At 40.2% G+C, this 27,628-nt stretch overlaps 2 protein-coding genes across 3 annotated transcripts; both read right to left on the bottom strand.

Annotated features, from left to right (window-relative positions):
* Window positions 1-6,170: 6,170 nt before the first annotated feature.
* nfil3-4 (nuclear factor, interleukin 3 regulated, member 4) lies at window positions 6,171-16,468 on the bottom strand. 2 transcript variants are annotated; one of them, XM_040040483.1, is made up of 3 exons: window positions 14,380-16,468; window positions 14,189-14,304; window positions 6,171-9,246 (listed from the first exon to the last, which is right to left on the bottom strand). In XM_040040483.1, the coding sequence occupies exon 3, from the start codon at window positions 9,214-9,216 to the stop codon at window positions 8,458-8,460; it is 759 nt and encodes a 252-aa protein (XP_039896417.1). In that variant the 5' UTR covers window positions 9,217-9,246; window positions 14,189-14,304; window positions 14,380-16,468; the 3' UTR covers window positions 6,171-8,457. The 2 variants fall into 2 exon arrangements, with proteins under 2 accessions (XP_039896417.1, XP_039896416.1); XM_040040482.1 differs by having other exon boundaries at window positions 14,189-16,468.
* Window positions 16,469-18,107: 1,639 nt separating this feature from the next.
* si:dkey-172o19.2 lies at window positions 18,108-20,148 on the bottom strand. Its single transcript, XM_040040572.1, has 3 exons — window positions 19,920-20,148; window positions 19,731-19,794; window positions 18,108-19,240 (listed from the first exon to the last, which is right to left on the bottom strand). Exon 3 carries the CDS (start codon window positions 19,234-19,236, stop codon window positions 18,151-18,153), a length of 1,086 nt encoding a protein of 361 aa, XP_039896506.1. The 5' UTR covers window positions 19,237-19,240; window positions 19,731-19,794; window positions 19,920-20,148; the 3' UTR covers window positions 18,108-18,150.
* Window positions 20,149-27,628: the final 7,480 nt, after the last annotated feature.

The following is a 27,628-nucleotide window of genomic DNA, read 5'->3' as shown; positions in this document are numbered from 1 at the left end:
AGTTTCACACCTTGGCTCAGGCGATTAGAGGATCATCAGGGGGTCCTTTTGTCCCTCTGTGGGGGGTTACTCCCACTAGGTTTATATCTGGGACTCTCCACCATTTGACCTTAGAACTGAAGAAGCTTCTCGGATGAGAGGTGAAACGTCTTCAAGTAACTTAAAGAAGTCCAGACGCTTTTCTTTGCAAGCTCCTTTGGCTTTCAAGATTGTTACTCCTTAATCGTGTGGGTATGATGACTTAATCCATGGCAGTGAGTTTAATATAAAACAAAATCAAGCCCTGTTAGTGTTCACTGGGTAAATGAATTAATTTTGTACTGATATGACCAGTTATCTGACTGATAACTGGTCATATAAATGACACTTAAAGTTCTCAGCATTTTAACACTCAGTATACAGCTTCATACTCATTAACAGTCCCATCCATTTTCTTCTCCTTATCCAGTTCAGGGTCATGGAGTGGAGGGATCAGGGGCTGAGAGGCATGGTACACCCTGAATAGAAAGCTAATCTGTTGGAGGGTTGAGAAAGAGACAGTCTCATATTCACATCTGCAGCCAATTTAGAATTGCAGGTTAGCCTAGCCTGTGCATGTTTTTGGACTGTGGGAGGAAGCCGCAATGTTTGGAGAGTACCCACGTAGGCATGGGTGAGAACACTGAAACTCCACACAGGACCGTGTGAGGCAACAGTGTGAACCACTGCCCCGTTAAAATCCCCGTGCATTAAAAGTTTGTTTGAGTTATTTAGTTAAATTGCTTCCTCATCCAGGAATATTTTAGCATTAAATTTCAATGTTACTTTATTTATTTCTATAGTACCAAATCAGAAGAACAGCTGTCTCAAGTTGCTTTATATCGTAAGGCGAAGACTCTACAGTAAGACAGAGAAAGCCCCAACAAACAGACAAACCCCTATATATATAAGCACTTTTTAACAGGAAAAAACTCTGGGCATAACCAGGCTCAGGGAGGGGCGGCCATCTGCTGAGACCGGTTGGGAGGGAAGGGAGAAAGATAGGGGAGCCAGAGATTAATATTAAATAAAGAATAAATGCAGAGAGGTGTATAAACACATGGTGAGTGAAAAAGAAACACTCAGTGCATCATGGGAATTCCCCGGCAACTTAGACCTACTGCAGCATAACTAAGGGTCACCTGATCCAGCCCTAACTATATGCTTTAGCAAAAGGAAAATTTTAAGCCTAATCTTGAAAGTAGAGATAGTGTCTGTCTCCTGAATCCATACTGGAAGCTGGTTCCACAGAAAACTGAAGGCTCTGCCTCCCGTTCTACTTTTAAATACTGTAGGAACAACAAGTATATTTATAAATTTGATTTTAACACGTTTATGTTCAAGATCTGTGGTATCATTGCTAGTCTGGAAGCCATGAGGGTTTCAGTATTTAAATTACACTGATGTCACGTGGAAAGCTGAAGCCTGCAGTACACATATACTGAAACTTTCAGTGATGTAAGACACATTTTGCTTTTACTCATAGGCCTGTATTATTTTCTATCAAATTTTCCTCTTTTTTTAAAACAAATAGGGTCTCAAAATATATCTGGAGTTCATCTGCAAAAAATCAACAACAACAAAACTATAGATTTTATTTTGTATAAAGGTGAGCAAACAGGTCATAAGATCCCACATTTGCAAACGTGTTGACAAAAACACGCCACACGTTTACTGCCCCTTAGCCCAGATGACATCAAGGTGAGCATTATCTTTCAAAAGCTTTTCCCATAAACGTGAGTCCAAAATCACCCACAGGTATTTATCATAATCGCACCATGTTTGTGCCCCCAACTGTTGAAACCACTCAAACCACCACAAAATGTTTGAAAATGTGCAGAGAAGAGAAGCGTTCCTCAGAACTAGACGTATAAGCAATTTACCCCCAATGCATATCAGACATATCCATCCCCTGGAGGGGGGGAGGTGGGGGGGGGGGTGTCATTCACACTTTAAGAATTTTTCTGTGTTTACCAGTCTAACACTTGGCTACTTATCAAGAATACAGACTAGAGTGACTCATCTCGCCTTATAAGGTTTTTTTTTTCATACCTCTGAAGGCACATGTGAAAGTGAATGGTTTTTGCACCTACAATGACTCTACAATGAGTCACCTCTGATCGTTACGTTCTTGTTAAATTTTGATCATCACATCTCATCCGTTTATATACTAGGAATGAGAATACCTTTACCGCTCATCTGTGTCACACGTGTGGAAGCCTGTGCATTTGTTATGACTGTCCCCTCTTTCTCTCAGGTCTTTCTAGTGATGTCTCACCTATATACACCTCTTAGCCTGACGCAGGGGAAGATATCTGAAAAAAGTGACCATGAACAAGAATTTTGGTATTTAATAACATTTTTAACAACATTTTTTTCTTTTTATAGATATCGAGTAGCTGATTATGTAGGTACTGTATGTAAAAGAGAAAGGACTTATTGATAATTAGCTTTTTATTCTTCAAGACACCTGCTGCAATCGAATCAATAGCGTTTATGCGAATAGATAAAAACAGGCTTCCGTGTTAAATATTATTCTGCTATTTACAGTCAAGATAGGATTTTAACAAAACCTTGTTGAAATTGAATTTTAAATTGTTAAATTTTCTTTGAAAACAAATTATTATGACAGTTTTTTTTCATTTGTAACTTCAAAGTAATATACCTGAAACTCCTTCCGCCTTTGCTGAGCACTGACTGTGGCTACCTATGCAGATTTCGGCGGTCTCTGAAGAGACATAACGAACATGTCAGATGTGTCATCACCTGCTTTAGATGCCAGAATTAGTGTGAAATGACATCAATACTCAGTTGGGTCTGCCTTGCATTTATACCATTTATTAATTTATTTGGAGTAGACAAAAGTGGCAAAATGCAGAGCGTGTTAAAACCCTGCCCTGAACTACCTTCTTCATTTGGCTGCCAGAGGAAATGATGTCAGAATGCACTTTAACACAGAGATACCCAGCTTCTGCTTCAGCAAGGTTATTTCCATCCGTACCATGGGAACAAGCATAAAGTGGCTGAAATGATGTAACACAGTGGGTGTGTGCATGTGTGTGTGTGTGGGGGGGGGGGGGTCGTAATCACACGTTTGTTTGCTACCATGTTGTTGAGGTGTGGTGGTCTAAATGGGAATGCAGTGGTTAGCAGTTGTTAAAAAAACAATTCACCTGCTGCGACATGTGCGCCGCTTTTCATTTGCTTGCAGCGCTTCTGATAAGCTTTTCAAAAAGCACACCTGCACTATGCACCTGTTAATTTGTGCGTAATAAATATGTATTTGCATTCATTATCCAAATCCTGTGCCCCACAAAAAGTTTCAAAGGTTGCATTTCACACAAGTTTAAGGCAAGATCTTACATCTGAATCATTAGTTTGAACAAAGACTGCCGATGTACAGTGTCTCCTGCCACAGCTGCTCATTGGTGAGGGTGAGGGTGAAAAAGAGGAAAGTAACAATTTGCAAGCGCAGGTTCTAGTTTAAGTAGAGAACAAATGCAGGGCAGCTAAACTGAGCCTAGTTTCTTGCTTCAAAATCCCCAAACCTTCACACATGTTCTGATAAAGAGTTTCTCAAAAGTTTAATAGATTACTGTTGATTACTGAGCTAGCATATGACTGAGAGTTGAACAAGAAAAGTGTGCAAATCAGTACTAGTTAGTGTTTGCAATGTGTCATCTCAGAGTAGTGATTTGTCTTGGGAATTGTCATTTTTGTACTGGTTTAGATTTTAACTAGTAGTGAGATGACATTTATTGACACCTGTGTTTGTCAGTGTTATGATGATTTAGTTTGCTACTGTGACTGGAATAAAAAGTCTACGATCAAGTTCAAACAGTTCAAATTGTTTTCAGTTATATCACAACATAAAGTGGTTAAAGTAGTTGTAGATTAGCACGCTCTTTCACACCAGCAGGTCGCACAAAGAATTACCAGCAACCACCGATGGCTACATGTCGAAAACTGTGGTTCTAATATGAATAATACAGAAATAAATCAATAAAGGAAACGTGGAAAAATACACACTGAGATGCAAATAAAAGAACACACTTAGATGCATATCATTCATATTGTAGTCATACTACAAAAACAACACAGCTGAAACATTTCCAATGTGTTTTGAACAAAAATGTGTTCATTTCCAGAAATTTAGAACTGTGGGAGGGAAAGGTGTGTAATACTTCAAAAAACATCCTCTGGAATATCTCACTACTAACTGAAGTTAACTGTCAGTGTCAGAGGGATGGAGTTTCTGAGAACTAAAAGGATTTCCCCGTGCTGCAAAAACACTGTGTGGGCATGAGTTCAGCAATGTATGACAAGGCCTTGTCAACATAAAATTGGTGAATTTATCATCTGTGATGCTTAAACGACTCAAAGATTCTAGAAAAACTTCTGAACACAATAGACAAGGTCAAAAACCAATAAAGGAAAAGATACGTGTGTATAACATGACGCGACTAATTGATTCTGTACCACACGGGCTCGGGAACGTCAATCATCTGACCACAGAACAGCTTTCCACTGAAGCCCAGCCTTAGTTCTGGTCCAGAGGAGACAGCAGCGTTTCTGGAAGTGTTCACGAGCCCGTGCACTCATTCAGAATGACAGAATCATCCTTGTTTTTATGTAGTGCTGCGCGAGGACCCAAATATGACAGTGATCCAGTGCAGACTTTCAGCCGTGTGCCTCCTGCACAGAGATTTCTCTAAATTCTCAGAATCGTTTGAAGATGTTATGTACTATAGATAATCAGATTTTCATTATTTTAGCTGTAAAATTTCACTTTGAATTTGTACATAGAGAAACATCCCTCTAAAATAGTTCTGTTTTTTCCAGATTGCTAAACTTTTGCCAATCTTTATACCCAATCATGTTGTTGACCTGCTGCCACTTAAACTAAATAGCTGCAAAATGCTCATCCAGTTTTCTCTTCACTTAGTTTTCTATTTTTAGTTAGATATGAAGTTGAAATGATGGTTGCTCATCCAGCACTGTTTTACTTTTAGGCTACAGTCTAATATGTTACCTTTAAAAAATAATAAAAATGTAACATGCACAAATATGAAGACCAAAAGCCATTTTCTCTAAAGCTATTGAAAAATGTATTTCAGGCTATAAATATGGTATCACTGACTGCTGGATCAGCACCTAAATGTGAGACTCAAAATTTACGCTAAAGAACAAATAAAGATAAATAAGGTCGAATGCAGAGAATATAAAAATCCAAAATGGGGTAACTAAGCAGGAACACACAATGGCACATTGACAGACACCCGGAAGAAGGAAAAAGGGAAACTGAGGCTACGCATAAACACAAAGTAATCAAGAAAAGTACAAGCAGCAGGGTAACAACGCACAGCTGAAACAAATTAAGACAATAACAAGGAAAGACAAACCAACGGTGAGGCACAAGAGGCTAATAACTAACAGAAGAAAACAGGAAGTCACTAAAAGGGGAATCACATAACATACAAGAGGGTACTAAACACAAGGAGTCGAACAGTAATAAAACTCCAGTCCAACGAAAATACTAAACAAGACACAAAATGTCAAACAGAAGCTAAACCAAAGAGCATAAACTAAAACTCGATGTGAGAAAAATCTACAGACAAATGGAAACTAATATGCAGCAAATATGCTTATAAAATATAGCCTACAGCATTTCAGTATGTCTCTGCTAATTTTATATGCAGTGGTTCTGTACATGATAATTATAGAAGTTAATAAATAGAAAATAAACAGTGTCTGCTCTTTATGTTTGAGAGGCATGAAGTCTCACGGGAGCCTGTCTGCCACTGAATAAAAACAAACAAACAATATAACCCAGATATAATTCTGCACTGTTTTTATATGTACCGGTAGTAGTATTTCAGTATGCCTGACTGTGATGACAGTGTGCAAATGGAAAATTCTGGGCCTTTGAGTTATTGTGTTGGACCAGTCTAATGATAATATACTGATTACTATATTGATATGTAACCAGTACAGAGAGGAGAAATAATTATGATTCATTCATTGCTCATTATTCTTTTCAAAAGATCAAACTGTCATACAGCAATCAGATCTCTGTTTAGAGCACTTGCTCTGGCTGGGCTGACCCAGCGAGGCTGTGATTGAGGTCACAGCTCGGACTTTGTCTGCAGTTGCGGTGACACGTATGATGCTATATGTTGCTTTACTGTAACTTGCTTGCTTTCATTTGATGTAACTGAAGTCACCAGTATATCTCAATCAGGGTTTCACCAAATATAAACTTAGGCCACCCCCACCTCCCTCCAGCCCTTGAAATTGAACTTGCTGTTCTGGTCCCTTGACCACTATAGCAGTGCAGCTTTGCTGTAATAGTTTTGTGTTCATACAAAACTATTTTTAGAAAGCCAAGTTTTATTTAGTGTTTTTTCTGATCACTTCAATTTCACCACTACAAAAAAGAAAACAATATATCATAAACTAGTCTTAATAACAGAGACGCATAAATCTCATAGATCAGAACCACTGGTGGTCAGCTAAAATATAACCCTGGCTGTGTGTAGCCCAGAGGTAAAACAAAGTTATTTAGGAAAAAAATCCCTCCGGTGCTTTATTTTTTATTTTATTTGTTTAATCTAATGTCCACAAATGCTTAAAGAGCACCACGAGTACTTCGGCAGCTTTAAAAACCTGTAAGTGCATCTCACTCTGAAATTACCACATTTTCTCTGTTGTAACTACATGGAAGTTTTGTTTAGCCACCAGATCAGTAGCTTCCTGCGCTGCTTAAGCTCACTGGGATGAGTCGGCGACCACAATGCCGTATGGCTGAGGGCGCGTAAAAATAATTTGCGGCATGCCTCCCCCCTCTTTCTGTCCACTGTTCCTATTTGAAAAAGGCTAAAAAAAAAATAGCTTATAGCTTGCTAGCTGTCCGTCAGACTCCTGTTGGCTGTACTCTTGATGAGAAATATAACCCAGCTAATAGCTTAAAGGGAATAACAGCTGCCTGTTATTTCAGTTGGATGTCTGCTGATAACAAAGTTAGGCGTTACCCGTGAGAGACAATTATGACAAATAAGAAGCAAGCAAACAGGTGGGATTTCTATTGCTCACTCTTTATTGAATGCAAATTGTTTCCGAACATAGTCCAAGTTCCAATTTACTTTTGCTTATCTGATGTTGCTTCGTAATTGATGTTAAATAGCTGGTTAAGTTATTTTAAAGTAGTGTGATATTATAAAAAGAGTTCATCTGCAGTCAGCTGCTGTCTTTCTGTTGACACTGAATGTTTCTTTGAGTTTGTCTTTGAGCCACTGGGACTGGCTGCCTGCCTGGCCAACAGCACTGTCAGGCAATGAGCCAGCAACCTGCTACAGCCGGGGTGGCTGGCTGCTGACTCAAAAACACACTGAAACACAAGCCAAATCCAAGAAAGGGGTCACAGCTACTGTTTTTGTAAATCCTATGCAATAGTTCTGTTTTTATCTCTATGAGGTTAGACTGTCACACTTTATTAGCAAAGCCCCAAAAACCTTAAGCATGGACACAGAGGCCCAGGGGTGGGCAATCTTCATGGTTCAAGTCAGAGAAGTGTTTTTTATCTTTGTGAGCACTGCGTCAAAGAATAAAGCAAAGACTTTGTTCAAAATGCTGTTATTCATCTGTTTTAATCAATTTTGCGTGTAAAAATATTAAAAACAATGTCAGGGTTCTGAAGGTTAATGGAACAATAAAAACAAATTGTGGGCACAGTATGGAAGAACATGACTACATCTGCTCACACGGCAAAACAGATCATCTTATACTTCACTCTTTCCGTTTGGAGGCAGACTGTGGCCTACAGTTTGTAAAGGCAGTGTGTGATATGATGACAGAGAAGTTTAATTGTAAATTCTGCATTAACACCAGTGAACCATCGTGACACTGGACACACATCTGTAGCTCAGTCACAGTTTTGCATAACATTAACAGATTTCTGAAGTGAGAGTGGTGGGCAAAGGTGAGCGTGTGTTGTTATCGTCACTGACCCACATGTGGCTACCCGCCCAATTCTGTGTGCGTTTTATTCTTTGTATACTTTCTCAGGAAAGTACCAAACAGCGAACTGCACAAACACCACAGCATCGTGTTCTGTGAAGTTAAACAGCATGAATGGACTGTATGGAAAAAATTGTACTCCTACTTTAGAATGTTCTTTATGTGGCTGCAATGGGAATGGTCAGCAACTTAGAGCTGACAGCTGATTCTGTAGGAACAAAAAGTGGAGAGGGGGGGAGGTTTGCATGCTGCACACACTTGAAAAGTTCTCGTTTTGAAAGGGCTGCGCACCTTGAGCCGTTAGTTCCCAGCAATAACGTTACATCGTCAGCAGGCATGTATGACAGTACTGAAAAAGAAATAACACATTTGTTTCTTGGTCGATGAAGCTGTACGCTAGATTCGTCCTTCTGTGTTTCACAGTCAGTCAGACATGTATTGTCTTTGTGGAGAATGGGCTCTGCCTGCTCTGGCGATGATTTTATGAGGCGGAGGTGGGCAAGACATGGACAGCAGCCCTGGAACCTGCTGCTCCTCCTCTTCATCTGAGGGGGTTCTGGTTGCCATGGGCTTCAGTAGAGGACCTATGGGATGAGGGGAATGGGTTGGCAGGAGATTTCGAGGAAGCACAAGGGGCTTGAGGATGCCAGAGCCGCTAGTAGCTGGTCTGTTGAAATACGAATAGCCTCTCATCGTATGAAGGGCGTATGCAGGGATCAGAAAGGAGTTAGAAGGCTGGTGACTGGGCAGGACAGAAGAGTCTCTACCACCCCAGTAGTAGTTTCTCTGCAGGGATTGTTGGTGGGTGCTGGTGGTGCTTACAGGCTGGCTGCTGCTGTTGAAATGGCATTGCAGTGGATTACTTTGTTGGCCTGTGTACGCTGCAGGGTGAACCAAGCCAAAGTGAAGCTTGATGGCCATTAACTCAGCACTGAGCCTGGCGTTTTCTTCTTTCAGAGCCATGAGATGAGTCTCCAGCACATAGTCATTCATCCTTCTCTTCTCCCGTGACCGCTTGGCAGCTTCGTTGTTCTTGCGACGTTTCTCCCAGTAGAGCTCATCCTTCTTTTCTTCAGGTATGAACTCCCTCTTGCGACGGGGTCCTTTACGTACCAGATCGTTTTCCACGTGTAAAACATGGTTTTCTTGGCCCCCGTGAAAAGCTAGCGGTAGGGACTCCATGCTAAATGAAGAGCGAGTCACAACAGAGACCTGAAATCGAGTAGAGGAGAGCAGTTAGTGGAGCTGAAGCGAGCAGCTGAGTAAGCAATGAGTTCTTTATCAGGAAACGAATCTGCAGTTTTTTAATGAATAATGAGACAAATTTTAACGAACTGTCAATGTGACACCACTCTACACTCCTGCAAAGGTTGGTCAGAATTCAATAAAAACGTTTTGAAATATCACGTTTACAGAATGACGCACGTGCAAACGCTACTAAAAACGTCCTTGGTGGAGGTAATTATAGATATAGCTTTACATTAAACAAACAGGAACCACAAAATATTTATGCTTTGGGGTTCTTTTCAAATAACATGACGATTTCCTGTATCCTTACAGCTGTACTGTGCGCTGTCAACATATAGAAAGTACCGTGTGAAGATTTAAAATATGTCACATTTGACCTCTGACCTCTCCTTCAAGGTAAATAGATAAGTCGACGTGATAATAATGCTGCGTAGAGCTGTTTAAAACTGTTTCTAATTACCGTTGTTTATATTGACAGCATAAGGGAATATGAGAAATGATATAGGGGGATTCAAAATATTACTTTGGACTTCTGACCTCTTCTTCAAGGTCAAAATTCAAAAATTCTGCTGCCTCTGTTTGTCCTGACAACATTTAGGAGATGATTGTGGTATTTGAGGATTCTGAGTATCGTTTGCATCCAAATATCACGTCACATTTGACCTCTGATCTCACTTTTAATTTCATATCTGCCTTTCTTTCAAGATGATCCTCAAATATGTTAAATATTTAAAGAAAGCATCGTCAAGAGAGAGAATGAGCTAATCAGAGATATGCTGCAGAATATAGTTAGTTATTTACAAATCAGTACCCGTTATCCATTACATATTTTAAATGCATTTTAAAGGAACGAGGAAAACAAGGTGAACATACACCAAATGCAATCCTATTCCCTTAAAAGGAAGTCGCGCGCACAGAGAGAGCTGCCTCGGTGAAGGTTTGAACGCTCTGAGTGATTCTTGTCATTAAACACATTTATAATCTGAATATGTCTTACATTTGGATTCTTACACTTACGGATGCAGTTTCAGGGTCTGCTTAAAGAAAACAGCAGACACTTCTCCATATTTTTGTCACATTGTTAGGGCAAGCTGTGTAATCGCACCACTGAGAAAACAGATTAGCTGCTGATGACAACGGGATGCTGTTGCAGTGCTAGTCCCTAATCTTATAACGTGTTGAGTAATAGAGGCACATATACTTTGTGTATTTGCAACTTTGTGTTTGTTTGTCTCGCTTTAAGCATATAAATGGCTAATGTTCAGATATAAAGGGCTTTTTAAAAAATCGGATATAATTGTATAAAATACTGCACGTGCCTGTAGAGGCTGTCCATGTATGGCAGACCATTTTCATACCATTATGTTTTTTTTCCTCTCCAAAAATATTTAGAGGCTATTACAGTTCAGTACTTTATTACACTCTGTCTAGCACCTCGAGACCCACAACCCCCTTTCCTGAACTAGCCTCACCACCTACCTGTCTCAAATGAAACATATGAAAATAATAAGGCTGGAAACAATACATAGAATGGCAAGATTGTGGCTTTGTGTGTTAGCTCCATATTCCATACTGAGTCATCAGCGTGCTTTGTCTGCATCATGGCTGATGAGGAGCCAAATTAGAAGAGTTTGCATTTGTGATTTTACAGATCTGTGTCGTCAAAACCAAATAAAAATACTCGTCGAGCCTTTCTCTTTTTACTTTTATATCTGTGAAACCAAATAAAACGCTTCTTAACGGAAACTTTTCACGCGAGGTTTTACGCGACCGAGAAGATGCTGTCGCACCAAGCGGCTTTTAGTTCAGCTGAGGTGACCTAAGCTCGGCGTATGCAAATTACGCATAGGTATCTTTAGTTAACGTGAAGTCAAACAATGCTTCATGTTTCTCACTTTGTCTCCCCCTCATCTTCCTCTTTGATCGCCTTGTCCTTCTAGTCACTGCTTCCCCTCTCCAGCACTTTCATCTTTGTGCGTCACTTTGTTGCGTGAACAAACGTGCAGCCAGTAAGAGTTTGTCCATTTTGCTGTACATCTACCTCGAATCCTTCTTTAAATGAACAGAATAGGAGGAATACTGACTGCTGCTAATGAATTTTCTTTTATTCACGTGGGTTTGTGGGTGGTTTTTATGGGAAGCTGTGCAAGATGGGTGAACAATGTGTTAAAAACCACAGCCAGCCTCCTGTACGTGCAATCAGAAACACACATAGACTCATACATGCTAGGCTTACACTTATCTCTTTTAACTCATTGATGTTTCATTCACACCTTATTCTTGCTCACAATATAATACCTGATAAGTGTTTTTTTTAATCATACACTGCACAGTACTTTATGATAGTAGTCAATTGTGACACCTCATAGAAGAGCTGCAAAAAAAGCTGTCACTCAGGATGTCACACATATAGCATGCTCTTAAATGCAAACAATAACTTCACAGCTTATTACTTACTGTGCAATGCCCTGAAAGGCTGTAGAATGGCCTTTTTTTATTTCAGTTGTACAAAATGAAAGTACTTTCTTAGCATGTCGAGTGACCGTACAGTCAGACTTTGCCAGAGGCAACAAAACTGTAGTTTCAAAGAGGCCATGTACCGTGTGTGTAGTGGTGAGAGTACACATTGGTTAAAAATATTCAAACCTTTGCCCAGAGAAACCCCGTGTGTTTCTGTGTGAGAACGTGCACACCTGCAAACTGGTGTCTGACACAAAAACTACTTGTTGTACATTAAAAAAAAAAAAAAAAAAGCAACAGCAGGAAGAGAGAAAACAATAATCACAAAGGAAGACACAGACAAAGAGAAAATAAAAAAAGAGAGGGTTCCTGAGTGAAATCTCTCTTGAGGCCAACCCCGCTCTCTACTCTGCTGCACATTTGCACCTGTTTCTTATCGACTAATTATAGCCCGCCTGCTTTTTAGTAAGGAACTCTCAGACTTCTTCTTTTGGTGTCTATCCGTTTTCTCACACTCTTAACATCTGTTGTTGTGTTGCTCTGTACCCTGCCAAGCTTTGTTAAAATAAGTGCTCATAGGAAAAGTTGGTCAGTCCATATTCTGTGGCTTTCCACCTCAATGTACTCTATTCACATCACCTTGAAACTGCCATTAGTATGAGAGAATTCCCTGTTGGGTGGATAAAGAATTCGCCTCCGTTCTTGCTTTTAACCGTCTTGTAATGCAATGCATTTCTTGATGAGCAGATAAAATACAAACTACCATCCTCACAATGCTTTGCATGCAGTAAATATGTTCCGAAACATCAGGCGTTCTGCCTTTTTTGTAATTTTCCTGACTTTACGTGAAAAATATTATTCCCTCATTGTTTTGTCAGCCATACCGACATAAACATTTTATTATTCAAGTGTCACAAATTATGATTCGTATCACAAAATAAACATTTAGCTTCATGACTGGCTATAAAATTTGCATAAATGTGCTAGACTTGTGATCGCACTACTTTTTGAAACCTTTTGGATTTATACTTGTTACTAGCAACGCTGCTACCAAAGTGCTTGACCTTTATTTACTTCTGAGTGGACAGTGAACCTTCACTTACTAGTAAAATCATTTTATGCTTTCATAAAACACACTTTCACTTTCTGCAAACTTGTGATGTTTGCAGCTCCGATCAAACTCAGGCTTCATACGGGCAAAATGTCCCAACTATATCACGTGTAAAATATTACTAAGTGACCAAGACGCGGGTATCGTCATTGCAGTAAGTAGAATTTTATTAAAAATGTTCAGCTTCGGGTGAGACCACTTCTTAGTCTGAGAAGTATGCACGATGATGGATTGGTAACTTATGAATTAATAAATGTTTAAAAACTCCCATTTTCTCATATCTACAGCACAGCGCAGCATCTAAGAGCGGGCCAAGACATTTTCCTCCACATCACGGTTGAATTGATTGGATCAGAAGCGATTCATTCGTGACATTGTTTTTGAGAACATCACGATTAGTTGTCCCATTTTTTTAAGACTTCAGTTTGATACGGATTTGCTAAAATTGCACGAAGTATCCAGTTTCGCCTTCCCTCGCAATGGTAAAGAATCCCTCCAAAAATGGGGATCTGCATGCGGGGCTAGCTCGGCTTCAAAAGTCAACGATCTCTGAGTTGGGCCGAGCCCCACGTTTGGTCATTTTCATGCAAATCCATCCCGGACTTTTTGAATAATTCCACTAGCAAATAGAGAAACATACAGATACAAACTGAATTACTCACATAAACACAACTGCAGGGATGACATACAACAATTCACATGAGCTATAGATCATCCAACATCATATCTGTTGTTCTGTGCTCTATTCTAACTTTGTATATCTTTTCACCTTTCATGAAACAAACGTTCGTTTTTTCTGAGATAGCTAAATAACCTTCAGAGCGTTCGTATTCTGATATAACTGTGAGGTCATTGCAGAACATCAAAAAGTATTTTTTATTCCTAACCTTGGTAGATTATTTAAAAAAATACAGCTAACAGAAATATGTCATTTGCTGTAGAGAAGCTCCATGTACACAACTGTGCTCCTCTTGCGCATAGTTACACAGTGCAAACACTTCCTCTTCCTCAAACAACTGTCACCAGATAATAGAATATAGAATAAATACCTGATTTAATTTTGAATTAAGAAAATGACACTTTACAAGTCTGGCTGCTTAATTCTGCTTTTGGTCGCGAGTGAAGTGAAACGATTCAAAGGTTTTCTGAGCTGACAATTTCACAGAATACACAGTTATGTTTTGCTGTGATCACAGCAAGACCAGTTGTGCACGCGTTGATAAATGTCCGTCCCTCGGTCACTAACACCTCAACCATTTCCTTCATTCGGTCTTTTTACTTTTAACATACATGGTCAGTGCCAGTATATGTGAGAAAATGCGCTTCAGGCCTTACCTTCTGCAAGCGTATCCACAAGATCTGCTGCCGTCGAGCTGCCAGTGAACTGTTTCAGAGAGGTCTCGCTCTCGCCCTAATGTACAACTTAGAGTGCCGAACTCTTCTGTTAGACACTGTCAAGCAATTAATGCACATATGAGTCGAGTGGGGATCATAATACTTTGTTGCTTTCAGTCCTACCCACTCACCTCTCTCTTTTTTGCTTTGCTCTCAGCCTTTTTTAACGCGCTGTTTTCCTGTCTTTAACTCTGGCTGTCCACCTCTGTTGTCGCATGAAAAGTGTCTGACTGCTTTCCTTGATGTCGATCATATTGTGGTGGTAGTGGCTTGCCCACACAGGGGTCTCCCCTGTATGATGCTGCTTTCAATTTTAGGCATATTTGGTCGATAGCATGCCAAAACTAAATGAAAACATGCATCTAATGCCCTAGAGTTTAGTAAAGCTATATGATTTTTTTTTAAATCTCTAGAGTAAATGCATTGTTAGCGTCTTTACAGCATTTTGTTTGTACTGCAGCTGTACTATGATACTTTGCTCAGTGAAATGTTTTAACCACATGTTAAAATTCAGTCACATACCTGATGTCTCGTTCCAGAAAAGCTTGGGCGCAGCAGTAGTTGCGGCAGTCTTAGTAATATGAGACGTTTTAGAGATAAAAGCCACAACAGCCAGGTAATGATATGACCATCAGTTCTGTGTTGTTCAGATATTTAGTGTAAAGCATAAGTGTGAGGAGACGTGACTAAAACTTTATGTGTGACTTTTAAATAAATCTTTGGCACCTCAGATTCGCAGAAAATGCAGAAGTGTTTGTGACTTATGAGAGTGTATTTCAAGCCTCTGCTCAGTTAATCTTCTTCTTGTCCAAATTTAGAATCCTTTGTTATAATATAATAATTCCTGTGTCAAAGTCATTTTGACACAGGAATTAAAATGCATGCTTTTGTCGTGACTGGAAATTTTACTTCAACGCCCATTTCTATGTATAGCCAGTGTCACATGTAGACAGATTTTTGGCTTCCTGTTGTGATGCGTGTAAGTCCTTAATGTTAGAAAAATAAGCACGAGAGGTCCACGTGGAGGCAAAAATGCTTTCTTTTTCAAAGGGCTGAAAGAGAGTTCCTTTTATGCTAAAATGTTATTTTCTAAACTCGCACGTAAACTTATTTTCAGTCCATCTCTCTGTGTCGGATGGACGAACACTGAGACGCACTCAGTTTGTCAAAGCTGGAACGTGTCTTACACAAAGACATGAATTTGACATCACGAGCCCTGACGGACGAGTTCCAGTACGTTAAACAGGACATTTAGTCATCGTTTTTTTCTGTTTTTAACTTTAACACCTGGGATGCCTTAATTTAGGCCGTCCCTTTTCAAGAAAGGAGGTCAAGCATTTATTCAGGGGAGAGTAAAGTTCAAATCCATGATTGAATTGGGTCGACCACATCCAAACAAATTAAATCTGGGTCAAAGGATATGATTTTGTCTGACAATATAGGTCATGTCACCAGTTTGTCATTTATGACATATCCCATGAAAAGAATTTAACCCATGACACACAAACGCACAAACTATACAGGTCACAGTTTGGGCACTGGTCACAGGAAGGTTAAAAGTTTGTTTTAATGATGAGCTTGTCTTCTTACATTTTTTTAAATGTGACTAACAATAAAAAACCTTATTGCTATTTCAGCTGCTGCTGTGCCTGATACTAATCTTTGGGTTTTAATAGGGATGCATCGGCACGTCTCTTTTTTAACCACAAGTTTCTTCAAAGACTTATGTGTACTGACTTTTGTAAACTAAAACCACTCAAAATGTGGAACAGTGTCTGAGTGTGTTGAGTTTCAGGAGAAGGCATACAAATGTCACATAAGCTCACATAAAATAGAACATCCGGTCTCCTTAATTTAAAATAATATTCTTTCTTTGAAGTCTGAATAAAAATATGCGATGTGAATATATTGGTAGCATTAATATTAGTTTACGTTTACTTTATTTAGTTATTTACTCTAAAACCGGTGTATGTTTGAAAAATGCATACATACTACTGGAAAGGCAGAAATTATTCCACAAAACGAAATCCATCTGCCACACCGTTTGTGTTGTAGCGCCCTCTGCTGGAGGCTTCGAGATCGTGCATGGGTATTTAAGAGCCGATTGCGATGGCACTGCGTAGCAGGTCAGAGATGACATGATGCTCCATTCGCCTAACAAGTGAAAGATCCTGTTGCGAGAGGATACCCGGATCTTTTTTTTTGGGGGGGGGGGGGATTACATCAATAAGGGCATAAAAAGGGATTAAAAAATACAAATAAAAAAGAAATGAAGCAGGCAGAGCCCCCCTGCTGTGGTGACGCTTTATAAGAAAGGGAGCAGCCGAAAGTACTTCTAATAGCAAATCTGCTGTCACATAATCATATTTAAAACATTTGTAAAAGCCAACCATAACTCAAAGAGTGGATTTGAGCTTAAATACCGAACAGAAGCTTACGAAGCTTTCTAAGCACTAATGTTAGCATATTTAATACCAAAGTTATGAGGCTGGAAGGATTATAGGTGGATTTTTCCAGTGAACGTTTTGACCTAAGATATAGACCTAAATCAGAATGTTCCTGATTGTTTATTTGCCTTTACACGTTAACGGCCTGACTTTATATCCATATTTTAAAAATAAAATCTCAGATGTAATTTACTGACCCTTATGAATAAATCATTTTCCCAAGAGTGCGTACTAAATATAGATATTAGTTAGACAACTAAGTTTAAAAGTATTACTTTAAGTATAAAATATACTTAGTGTGTGTGTGTGTGTGTGTGTGTGTAAGTATATTCTTAGAGTTTTATACTTACTTTTGTTCTTAGTGTATATATATATATATATATATATATATATGCACACACATATATACACGACAAGTATTTTATACTTAAAGTATTACTTTTATACTTGGTGTGTGTATATATATATATACACACACACACAGACACACACACACTAAGTATATTTTATACTTAAAGTATTACTTTTATACTTAGACAAGTATAAAAGTAATACTTTTTATACTTAGAGTATATTCTAAGTATATTCTTAGAGTTTTATACTTACATTTCGACTTAAAGCATTACTTTTATACTTGACTGTAAAATGACTAACAGGACTATTCGAATGCATGGATATACATTCATATATTAAAGACCCTATTCTAACAAAAGCATAGCATTTAAAGATTTAAACATTACCCAGATGTGGTGTCTCACTAAAATGTGGTGGATTGTGTCTCACTGAGCTGCTGACCCACAAATAAACGGTTCAACGTTCAGTTTTCCATCGAGTCGAATTGTGCTGGGAAATCACGCAGTGGGGATAAAGGGGAATACCGAGTCAGCACGCACAGTTTCACTGGTGCAGTCGCTGTGTTTTTCTTTTTGTTTGTTTGTTTTTCATCACGGGCAAAGGGTAAAAATGTACAAGAAATACCTATACTGCAATGAAATTAAATAATCTGAATGAAAAAGAAAAGTCCGGAATAATATTAAAAAACAAAAACAAAAAAACAGCTTGTGTGTTTATTACATTATACATTAATATTTCATTGTATAAAACAAATGCAGACAAAGAGCGGGAGCGCAAAAGCTTCATTCAAACAGAATAAAACCACAGAAAATCGTGCCGTGTAGCTCGTGGTAAAATACATTGTTCATGGCTGATCTTTCGGGGAATATAGGCCACGTGAAGGCTGTTTATTTCGTTTTTTAATTGTTCATATTTTCATTATGACCCACTGCACACGTTTCATTCTTTTTGGACTGCATATTTACTGGCAAACAAAAAAAAAAAAACCAGCTGCAAAAGCCTTCACCTCACATCTCATTTGGACGCATATGGAATCACGTTAAGTTTGGGGATTTTTAAAAAACGTCTTGTAAGTTACACCTTAACAGTTAAACTGTCCAGTCAGCGTCCCCCAGAACTGAGGTGCATCCCGAGCTGAGACAAACCAGGCGTTGCACTGCTGAACCGACTCTTCAGCCCCCTCTGAATGTGCGCCTCCACACCGACACCCTGGCTTTGCCTTTCTTGTAAGTGGAGAGGCAGGCCGGAGTAGACGGACGACGGAGCCAGGTAGGAGGACCTCCAGGGCAGAAGAAGATTATTACACACAGCCGAGTGGTTCAGCTGGGGCACCAGCCAGTTTTGGGGTGGGTACGAGAGCGCAGAGGCATGGTGGAGAGTGTCAGGAGAGGACATGATTGCTGAGAAGGAAGAGACGGGTGGGGAAGATACACTGGGGGAGATGGGGATTACATCGACGGAGGAGACCTGGCGCTGGGCATCCACTCCTACCTCCCCTGACCTTCCGCTCCCTAAACTATCTCGGAGCGAAAGGACACCGGAGCCGGTGAGAGGAAGGATGCCTGGCTGTGTCCCACAATTGCGATGGCTTAGTGGATTAAAAAGACCTCTAGTTGAGCCAAAACAAGGGAGCTTGGACTCATACTGGTTCAGTGCAGTTTCCTGTTGTCGCACAGCCCTGATCCCTGCCTGGAAGAGAGAAGGGGTGTGGGGAGGTATGGGCGACAAGGGCAGAGTGGGCGCTAGGACAGGCGCAGTTGATGTCGCAGAGGGAGAGGGTGCTTTGGTTTTTTCTATGCTCAGGGTACTGATGTACTGCAGGTTAAGGACTTGAGCCCGCAGCTGGGCGTTCTCCTCGCTCAGAGCCAGTAACTGGCCCTCTATCATCAGGTCATTCAGCCTCCTCTTCTCCCTGGACCGCTTGGCCGCCTCGTTGTTCTTGCGTCGCTTGTCCCAGTAGCTGGCATCTTTCTTATCGTCTGGGATCATCTCCCTCTTCCGGCGCGTAACGGGGGTGAAGTGGCTACTGTAGGCCTGTAAGCGCATGAGACGTCGAGCCAGGAGGGAGGACCGAGTCCCAGCCAGGAGCCGAGGCTCCGTGTCCGTGTACCCACTGCTCTCAACTGAGGAGGAGGGCTGGCAAGGAGCATCTGTCCCGGCACCGTCAGGGCTTTTCGGGGAGCTCATGACACTATTGGAGGGAAACAAGTGTCAGTCAAGCAGCATGCATACATCCATACATCAAGCATAAATCTGACCCCGTTAGCTGCACCTGAATCACCTAAAGCAATGATTGCTGCATAAGTTTCGATTCATAACTAATGCTGAGAAAAATCTGCGTGAATGAAACTCGTTTACGTTTATTTTGAGCATTTGAGTTGAATGTACTTCAGACATTTGACGAAACGCGTAGTTTACTGACGTTGAAAAGCGAGTTAATAATCTGTAAATTCAATGTGCATTAATCTAAACAGCCTTACTCCACCACAACGTTAAATGATGTCGGCACATACGACAGTGGCGGTGCCTTTTCATTTAAAACAGTTTCTAACCTTCTTAAGATTAAGACAGATACATTAAAGTTAGCCTCGAGGGAACTTTACGCGAGCATACTGAATGTGAGCGTTCACGTTTTAAAGCCTTAGAATTAGACAGCGTCGTAAAGTTGAACTGACACTGACCTGATTGGAAGGATGACACCTGTGGGACTGTTAGAAGCCGGGACTTTGAGCGTCTCTTGCAGCTCTGCAAACACACACACACAAGAAGAGCGACATACAGTTTTACGCGCAGCACTGGGAAAAGTGACTTAATCTTTTTTAAGTTTGTGGGTGTTACATGGGGTGAAACAGAGAAAGAGCTGAACTTACCATTCACTCACAATCAGCGGTGATGTGGAGAGCAGAGCTGCTGGGCGGTGCACACATATAGGCCACACGGATAGCCAATCACACTGTGCTGTCTGTTTCATTCTGTGGAAACCGATCTGGCAACTTTAACTTGGAGTGCGGAAGTCCAAGAGAGCTGTGTGTGGCCACGATCTAACCAACAGGTGTTACTGAAATGAGTCGATTTGGATCAACCGTCCTACTTATTACTTTTGTAAAATTACAGCACATCGGTCGACGTGTCTAGAACAGTCGCACGGTGACACCACTGTTCAGTAAGCTTTACTCATTAGTAGAAAACATGGTTTGGTTTACGACATGATTGTGTTTGACTTTGAGATTTTTTTTGACATGCATTTATCTATTTGTTTTGAATGACGTGATGAAATGAAATAAAACACTGAAACAAATCCCAGAAAGCACGAGCTATATTTAGAGAGATTTAGAGATTTTTTTTTCTTTGTTTTTCTTTTTTTTTTTTTTTCATTAAAAAGTTCGCTCCACATCACGGTGTTGCTCAGCATGTGGCGCATCTTCTCAAATGGAGACTGCGGGAACTGTAACAAAAGCTTTAACTTCTCATGGATTTACCTGCGCCTACTTTGCACCTGTAACTCCTCCTTAAATGAAGGTTATGGTGCACATAACTGCTAATCACGTGCTCACAGTTAAATTTCAGGACGGACTTTGAATGGGTCCAGTCATCCACTAGTCCAGCCTCAGGAAGGATGCAGGGAATCACTAAAGTCCAGATTTGTAATTTAGCGTTCCCTGTATCTTTTTTTTTTTTTTTTTAATTAGACAAATCACATTGAAGGATAAATTGCCGGTCAGTTCAAATTCCTTTTTGCTATATTAAAAGGAAAATTTCAAGAGGCAATTCCTGCTGAATGCTTCAGATTGTGGGAATTTCTTTTCCCATTGCTGGATTTGCTCATTCCAGCCATCTGATAAAGCAGGACTTTAGAATCTGTAAGCACCATCTGTGCCTTGCAGTGTTAATGTTTTATTCTAAAATGTCAGGACGTTGTGGTCATGTTCACATGACCACAATACACACACAACTCTTGTTCACTTCCACACGTGTCTACAAAAATAGGTAGCTGTACAGTGAGTATTTTACACATACAAATCTACTTTAATAAATGTGATTCGTTAAACCCTTTTTTGTGCCTTTGGCGAGTCTCTCCCCAGTATTCATCTATCCATATTTAATTTAGTCACATGGTGTGGAATTCCATTTAGTTATGCGCCTGGTTTTTATTCTAGCTTTTTCAATGTCACTAATCTTCACTGGTGCAGACGTGATTCCCCACATCTCTCATTCTTCTCCAGTTGTTCGTTTGTGTTGTATTTTTCAATTTAAGAGTGGCAAATCCACCTGTCCGTCTATTGGTGAAAAAAACAAAATGTTTCATAACACAACCAAGAAGGCTGTTGTTTGAATCCTGCCTCACCCGAGCTGCCAGAGATGAATCACTGTCTGCAGGGGACAGGGGCAAAGTGCACCAGGGTACATTAGGTTGTCTGTGAAGAGCACTGAAATCTCCAGCCTGGCAGCTGCCTAAGCATTAACAAGTTTGAGAAGCACAGGTGAAACCTAATGATCCACCTCTCCTATTCTGTTCACATTCTAATTGTAGTCTGGGTATTCTTTTGAAAGGCTGCAAAAGAGCAGCTTCTCGCGAGAAGACACAGAAGCCGAACAGCAACCAGAATGGAAAACCACACTGTACAACATCACTCTTCTGCAGTTTGTGCTGAAGACTTCTTTGTAGCGTGCAGAGTGAGGGGGCTGTCCATATCACAGGGGGTGTCCTATCAGATGTGTGTTTGTTAAAAACTCCAGTAGAATTTTCTGTCTGACTCATCATAACCGCATCAGCCACAGTCGCTCATGTTCCAACAGTCTTCTTTTAGTAAGAAAGTTGTCTCCAGATTTTTAAAGACATAGTACCTGTCAGGTTGTATTGGTTCCCAGATATTAGTTTGATGGCTTTGAAAAGAGACAAACTATCATGCACAGAAAACACAGAAACAAACATGCGCACACACATATACATATATGCAGGTGAAGACTACAGTGTAGCCTCAACTTGTAGCAGTAACAGGAAGCAGGTGTTATAAATATGATAGCATCCAAATTATTAATAAATACAGGGCTGATTTCTTTTTAGACAGACAGTGATCCGATTTACTCGACTGTGTCTCTCAGCACTGTGTGAATCTGGACCTTTTCGAGGATAGTTTATTAGCACTGTTAAAAAAAAATACATGCTTAGAAAACATTGTGATATGAAGGGCCTGCATAATTTGTTGCACTCCCACGTTCGTGTGTGGCAACACCCACATCCTGACTGCATGTTGCAGATGATTCTTTTATGTGGATTACTCAGCACCAGCAGTATAAGTCCTGTTGGCTTTATAATGCTTCAGTGTCCAATTGAGAGAACACTTTTGAACGTTTGACCATTATCTGTATTTCTTTCGTACCAGTGATTGCTCGACTGACATCATGCTGCCGGCAGCTTTGATTTTTATCGAAAATATGGATGCGGAGGGCCTTCAAACATATGTTAAAGGCTGTATTCCTTTCACCAATAAATCTATTGAAAAAGCTAATGATTTAGTCATTTCCAGGTTTTAATTACCCAGCCTGTGCACCACTAGTACATTTATCCTCACAGACAGGATTTCTAATTAATTTCGTAAAGGATTCATGAATTGTTTAGACAGCTGGCTGCAGGCTAAGAAAGAAGGATTCTCAAACAGATGTTGATCACATCCGATGATTGTGACAAAGAACACCAGTTCACCTCTATTCCTTATTCTTCTTCTTTCAGCTGCTCGCTTTAGGGTTTACCAAAGAAGATCATCTGCCTCCATTTCCTCCTGTCCCAGCATCCTCCTCAATCACACCCACCCTCTGCACGTCCTCCTTTACTACATCCATGAATCTTCTCTGAGGTCTTTCTTTTTTCCTCCTCCGTGGCAGCTCAGTCTTTATCATCCTTTATCCAATATATCCACTCTCCCTCTTCTGCACATGTACAAAACATCTCAGCCTTGCTCAGCTTTTCTTATTTTGTCTCCAAACTGCTCAGCCTGAGCTATCTCTCCTGATCGCTTCCAACAAAAATCTTCAGCTCTGCCACCTCCAGCTCGGCCTCCTGTCTTTGTGTCACCGTCACCATCTCCAAACCATACATCACTGCAGGTCTCACTACTATCTCCTAAACCTTCCCTTTCCTATTCAACCCTGCCGGCACTCCTTTCTTGACCTCTCTCATACTCTCTCTGTTGCTTTGGATGGTTGACCTCCGCCAACATTCCCAAAACAAGAATCTGTAGGGCTCCTTCTTTCCTATAACATGGTGTGACGCATCAGCTTTATCCATCTGTCCAGCTCTGCACATCACCTTTGTTCTTGAAAATCTGTGCTCACTCTCTAAGATTGTGTTAAGCAGTCTGGTTAAAATGTCCACTGCCCTCTCTCCAAAACACCTCCATACCTCCAGAGGTATGTCATCTGCACCAACTGCCTTTCCACTCTTCCATCTCCTCATAGCTGTCCTCACTTCCTCACTACTAATCCTCTGCACTTCTTGATTCACTAACTGTCCTCTATTCATCCATCCTACTTTCTCATGTTCTCCATCTACCAGCTCCTCAAAGTGCTACATATATCTGCACGCATATGTTTCGTTTTCATCATGGCACAAATCTGAACACATGCGCTAATGTTAACATGCATGCACAAGAATATGACAGCCCAGTCTGCGTTCAACTTTGTGAGTTGTTCAGCTCACTAGAGAATTCCAGTCTTACCAAATCTGTTTTTAATGCCTTGTAGATTAGAATTTTGGGGTACCACTCACTACAAAGCCCTGTAAATCACAAATACACTGCGGACAGATAGAGATTATGATCTTAGTGACTAAGAAAGAAAGAGAAGTAAATGTTCTAAAAGTGTGTTTACACTTTGCTAGTGTTCACCAGGTGCCAAATGCATCTTTCCACAAGTGCAACAAGTGTTTTGCACATACGTGCCTCCCCATCACTCTCCTTGTCATATGTCTAAATGAGGTTGTGAAAAACACAAAGACAAGTGACCTACTGTCTAAATAAAAGAATCAGTGAATTTGAGCTTTACTACACTGGCCATGCGCACAGCAAAAAAGGAAGTGTGATGACTGATGTCTCTTTTGTTGTTTTTGGCACATTATGCCACAAAGAGAAAGTTATTCTGCTTGTTTTTGTCTTTGAATTTCTTTACCTTGTGCATTAAAAGTGTATATATGTATATATTCTTTCTTCCTCATACCCACTTTAAGTGTTACCATGACCTTTCTAAATGCCTCAGACAGTTGTACATAGACATTAGTTTTGTTGGGAGAGCTTGAGTTGTGTTTTCATCTTCATGGTAAATGAACTGACTCTTATATAGCACTTTTCTACTTGACCTAAGCACTCAGGGCACTTTAAACTTGCGTCAAAATCCTCACTCCTACAGAACCAGCTCCTTAATCACACTGTTGCCTCATCTTAAAGCATACTCTGCCTCATTGTCCTTTGTTTTTTACACTATTTACAGAAATGAACATTGTGCTGTAGTTACCAAATCTGTAAGCTGGTTCACTGAGATCATTAACCCATCAGGAAAAAGATTTACTGAGTCTGGCGCTGTTTTTCTGTAGACTTACACAGTTTACCGGCTAGAAAGAATGCCAGTTTAAAGCACTTCTGTATTGTTTTCTATAATGGAGGTTAGGGGTTCCATTACCCTACTCCTATATCTATATAAATGCAGTGGCTCAGGAGTAGAGCAGGTCAACCACTAATCAAAAGGTTGGCTGGGTTGGGCAAGAGCCCCATGTTACAAAGAAACACTTAAAGATCGGAAAAGGTTCTTGTGTGGATGGACGTGACCGGGTGCGTGAGGGTTGTAGAAATCAGTCCGTTCCCAATACGATTCATAGCATAAGCTAAAGAAAAATCTACACATTTATTGTTTGCGATTGAGTTTAGTTAATATTTTTAAGCATTATTCAAGCGATACCCGTAGGAGGTGAGGAATCAGAGACGGAGTGGCTATCCTTCCTGTGTTGAAAAGAAAACTTTACCAGAACTGCAAGTTTGTTGTAAACTGTAGTCTTCACCAGTGTGTATGTGTGCGTGTGTTTTTTGTGCATTAATATTAGGAGCTCAGTTACCTCATGGGTAAATTAGCATGAAAGATAAGGAGAGTTTAGTCAAGCTATTTTTAATATATGTAATTACTTAAAGCATACTGCTTCTGATATTGAATTAATTATAGAAATTTGTACAGTGTATATAAATAAATATCTATTGAAGTCACGCTTGTTTAAAAGTATTTTTTTCAGCATTGTGTCTCTTAGTTTGAACTCAAAGCGTCTTCCAGTGAAACTGACATCATTACTTTTCAGATCACCACTCTGAGTCTCTCAGGTGCTTTTGGACATGTGTGATAACGTGTGATAAGATATCAAATACATGTGTCCAGGATGACATGAGGAGTGTTTTTAACTGTAACTCGTGGAAGGCTAGTTTTGTGTGGCCAGCGAGTAAAATTTGGTGTTGGAAATGAGCATAAATGGTCTCGCTTATATATCGATGTGTTTATTGGTGGTTTGCAATAGACAGGCAGAAGCTAGAAAAAAGGAAAGTGACCTGTGATGTCATGCTGGGTTTTTTCATCTGCTTGTGAGGGTGTTTATCAGCTAGGTTAAAGTAAGCTAAGTGGGGTTTTTCTCTTGTTGTTGTTGTTGTTGTTATTATTGTACAGGAATAATAATATGGAGATTGATATGAGTATAATAATTCCACTTTAACTCAGGCACAACTCATATTCCTTCGTTAGTGTCTGTCAGGACGGCTGTCTGAATATGCAGGCAGCAGAATTTAGCCAATGCAGAGGTCAAGGAGATCCCTTTATGTGCAGTCCTAAGAAAAAACGAGTTGTATCTGTTATTCCATGGCAGGGGCTAAGCTAATCGAGGGTGACTTGTGATTAATGCTGAAACACTCGAGGATTCCAGGGCACACAAGCGATGATGTGTCATGCTGGTGGAAATTTCAATAAAAGGTCATCTTTATCATCAAAGTCACTCAAACGTCACTCAGAGCTAGTGCCCAGATAGATAAGATGTAGAAAAAACATATGGCTAGTGGAACTGTTTACCACTACTGATTCGTTTAGACAATACTACTGTAATAACTTTGTCATAATGATGAATTGAGTAAATCGTTGGACACGTGGGCCTTTGTCTCAAAAGTACTGCGAGAGAGAATGGAAATTTTTTTTTTACAGTGTTTTTACTTTGAGGGAGTCACAGTACAAACTTGTTATATTATTTGGTTGTTTTTCAAATCAGCTCTCGCCCAGGTACCCCTACTTTAAGCAGCACCCTCCAAACCACAGTTTTACCATTACTAACGTGTTTCAGTGCACCCACACAGTTCACTTCACTGTGATACCACCAGGTGAGTCATCACTGGGGTGGTTAGTTTAATCAGTTTGTTCCTGTAAACTTTGATGTCGTTGTTGTTGTTATGTCAGCCCTACTCCCCGCACACCCCCATTCCCCTCACACACTCACACACACGCAGACACACACAGATGTTTTGCTTTTAACAAACTCCTGTCCCCTTTGCTTTTCTCTGGTTCTAACCTGACCTATTTAAGGTGAGTTTGTATGTCATATCAGACCCCATGTCTTCTGCAAACCCCTCCAAGGAGGTAATTTGTGAGATTGTTGAGGTTGATGTTTGCTGGCCTGATTCCTACTCCTTAATTCACAGCTCAGCTGTTAACCACTTTTTACAGGAAGTTGAGCCTCAGCGAGTATGAAGAGGATATCGCCTCCTCATACTCGACTGCAGTGTGACTTTTGTACAGCGTCACATGACAACTTTACAGTAGTAATGTAGGCCCCTGAGAAATAAGGGCATTGTGTAGCTTCCCACAACATGGGGCTTTCTCACACTTACTGTGCTGTTGATACATGAGTGGCCTGAGGATCATGCACTGCTGAGATCCTGTGAGATACAGTAGAAGATGAGAACACACATAAGCTCATTAGGCATGTAATAAAAGCTCTGGGCGTTTTTCCCCCCCGACTATTTGATAAATAGCGCAGTGATAATGAATGTGTCTGTTTTGCCACCTGTGGTTTTTACTGTCAGTGTAAGATTTGTATAAAGTTGTAACTGTGATGTGTTTAAAATAAAAGTCAGCCTAAAACAACCTATCACTTTGCACCCTTGCTTTGTCAAGTAGCAGCAAAGTAACTAACTTATTTAAAAGTATTTCAGTCATAATCTGCCATTTTTAGAGCTCAGCACGTCAGCCATTATAATCTCCTGAAACGAGTTGTGTGTTGATTGCTGCGGTCGTTATTGCAGTGTTTAGCCCCCTTCGGGTTTAGCAGTTTGCATGTTTCCATTTTGTATTGAGCAAGATATGAGGAAGTTAAACTTGTCATCTGTTTTTCTCACTAACTACCGCAGTAAGACTGTGAATCTAACAAGATGCAATCTAAATAGGGTTTTTTTTTAATATTAAGTGATGTCTTTATCTATTGGTCACTTCTGGGTATTTAAAAGGTGTTAAAACAAATAAAGGGATCACTAATGTTTGCAGAGGCTGGTTCTTGTTGGCAGCTAGCATG

This window comes from Simochromis diagramma, unplaced genomic scaffold (genome assembly GCF_900408965.1).
Source record: "Simochromis diagramma unplaced genomic scaffold, fSimDia1.1 OVJJ01000026.1, whole genome shotgun sequence".
NCBI classification, from domain to species: Eukaryota; Metazoa; Chordata; class Actinopteri; order Cichliformes; family Cichlidae; genus Simochromis; species Simochromis diagramma.
Note: the sequence above shows the minus strand (reverse complement) of the source record. Positions and strands in the feature narration are given on the sequence as shown.

Excerpts from the sequence above, each read along its gene's own strand:
- si:dkey-172o19.2 (XM_040040572.1), bottom strand. The coding sequence starts at position 19,236 with ATGAGCTCCCCGAAAAGCCCTGACGGTGCCGGGACAGATGCTCCTTGC.
- nfil3-4 (XM_040040482.1), bottom strand. The coding sequence starts at position 9,216 with ATGGAGTCCCTACCGCTAGCTTTTCACGGGGGCCAAGAAAACCATGTT.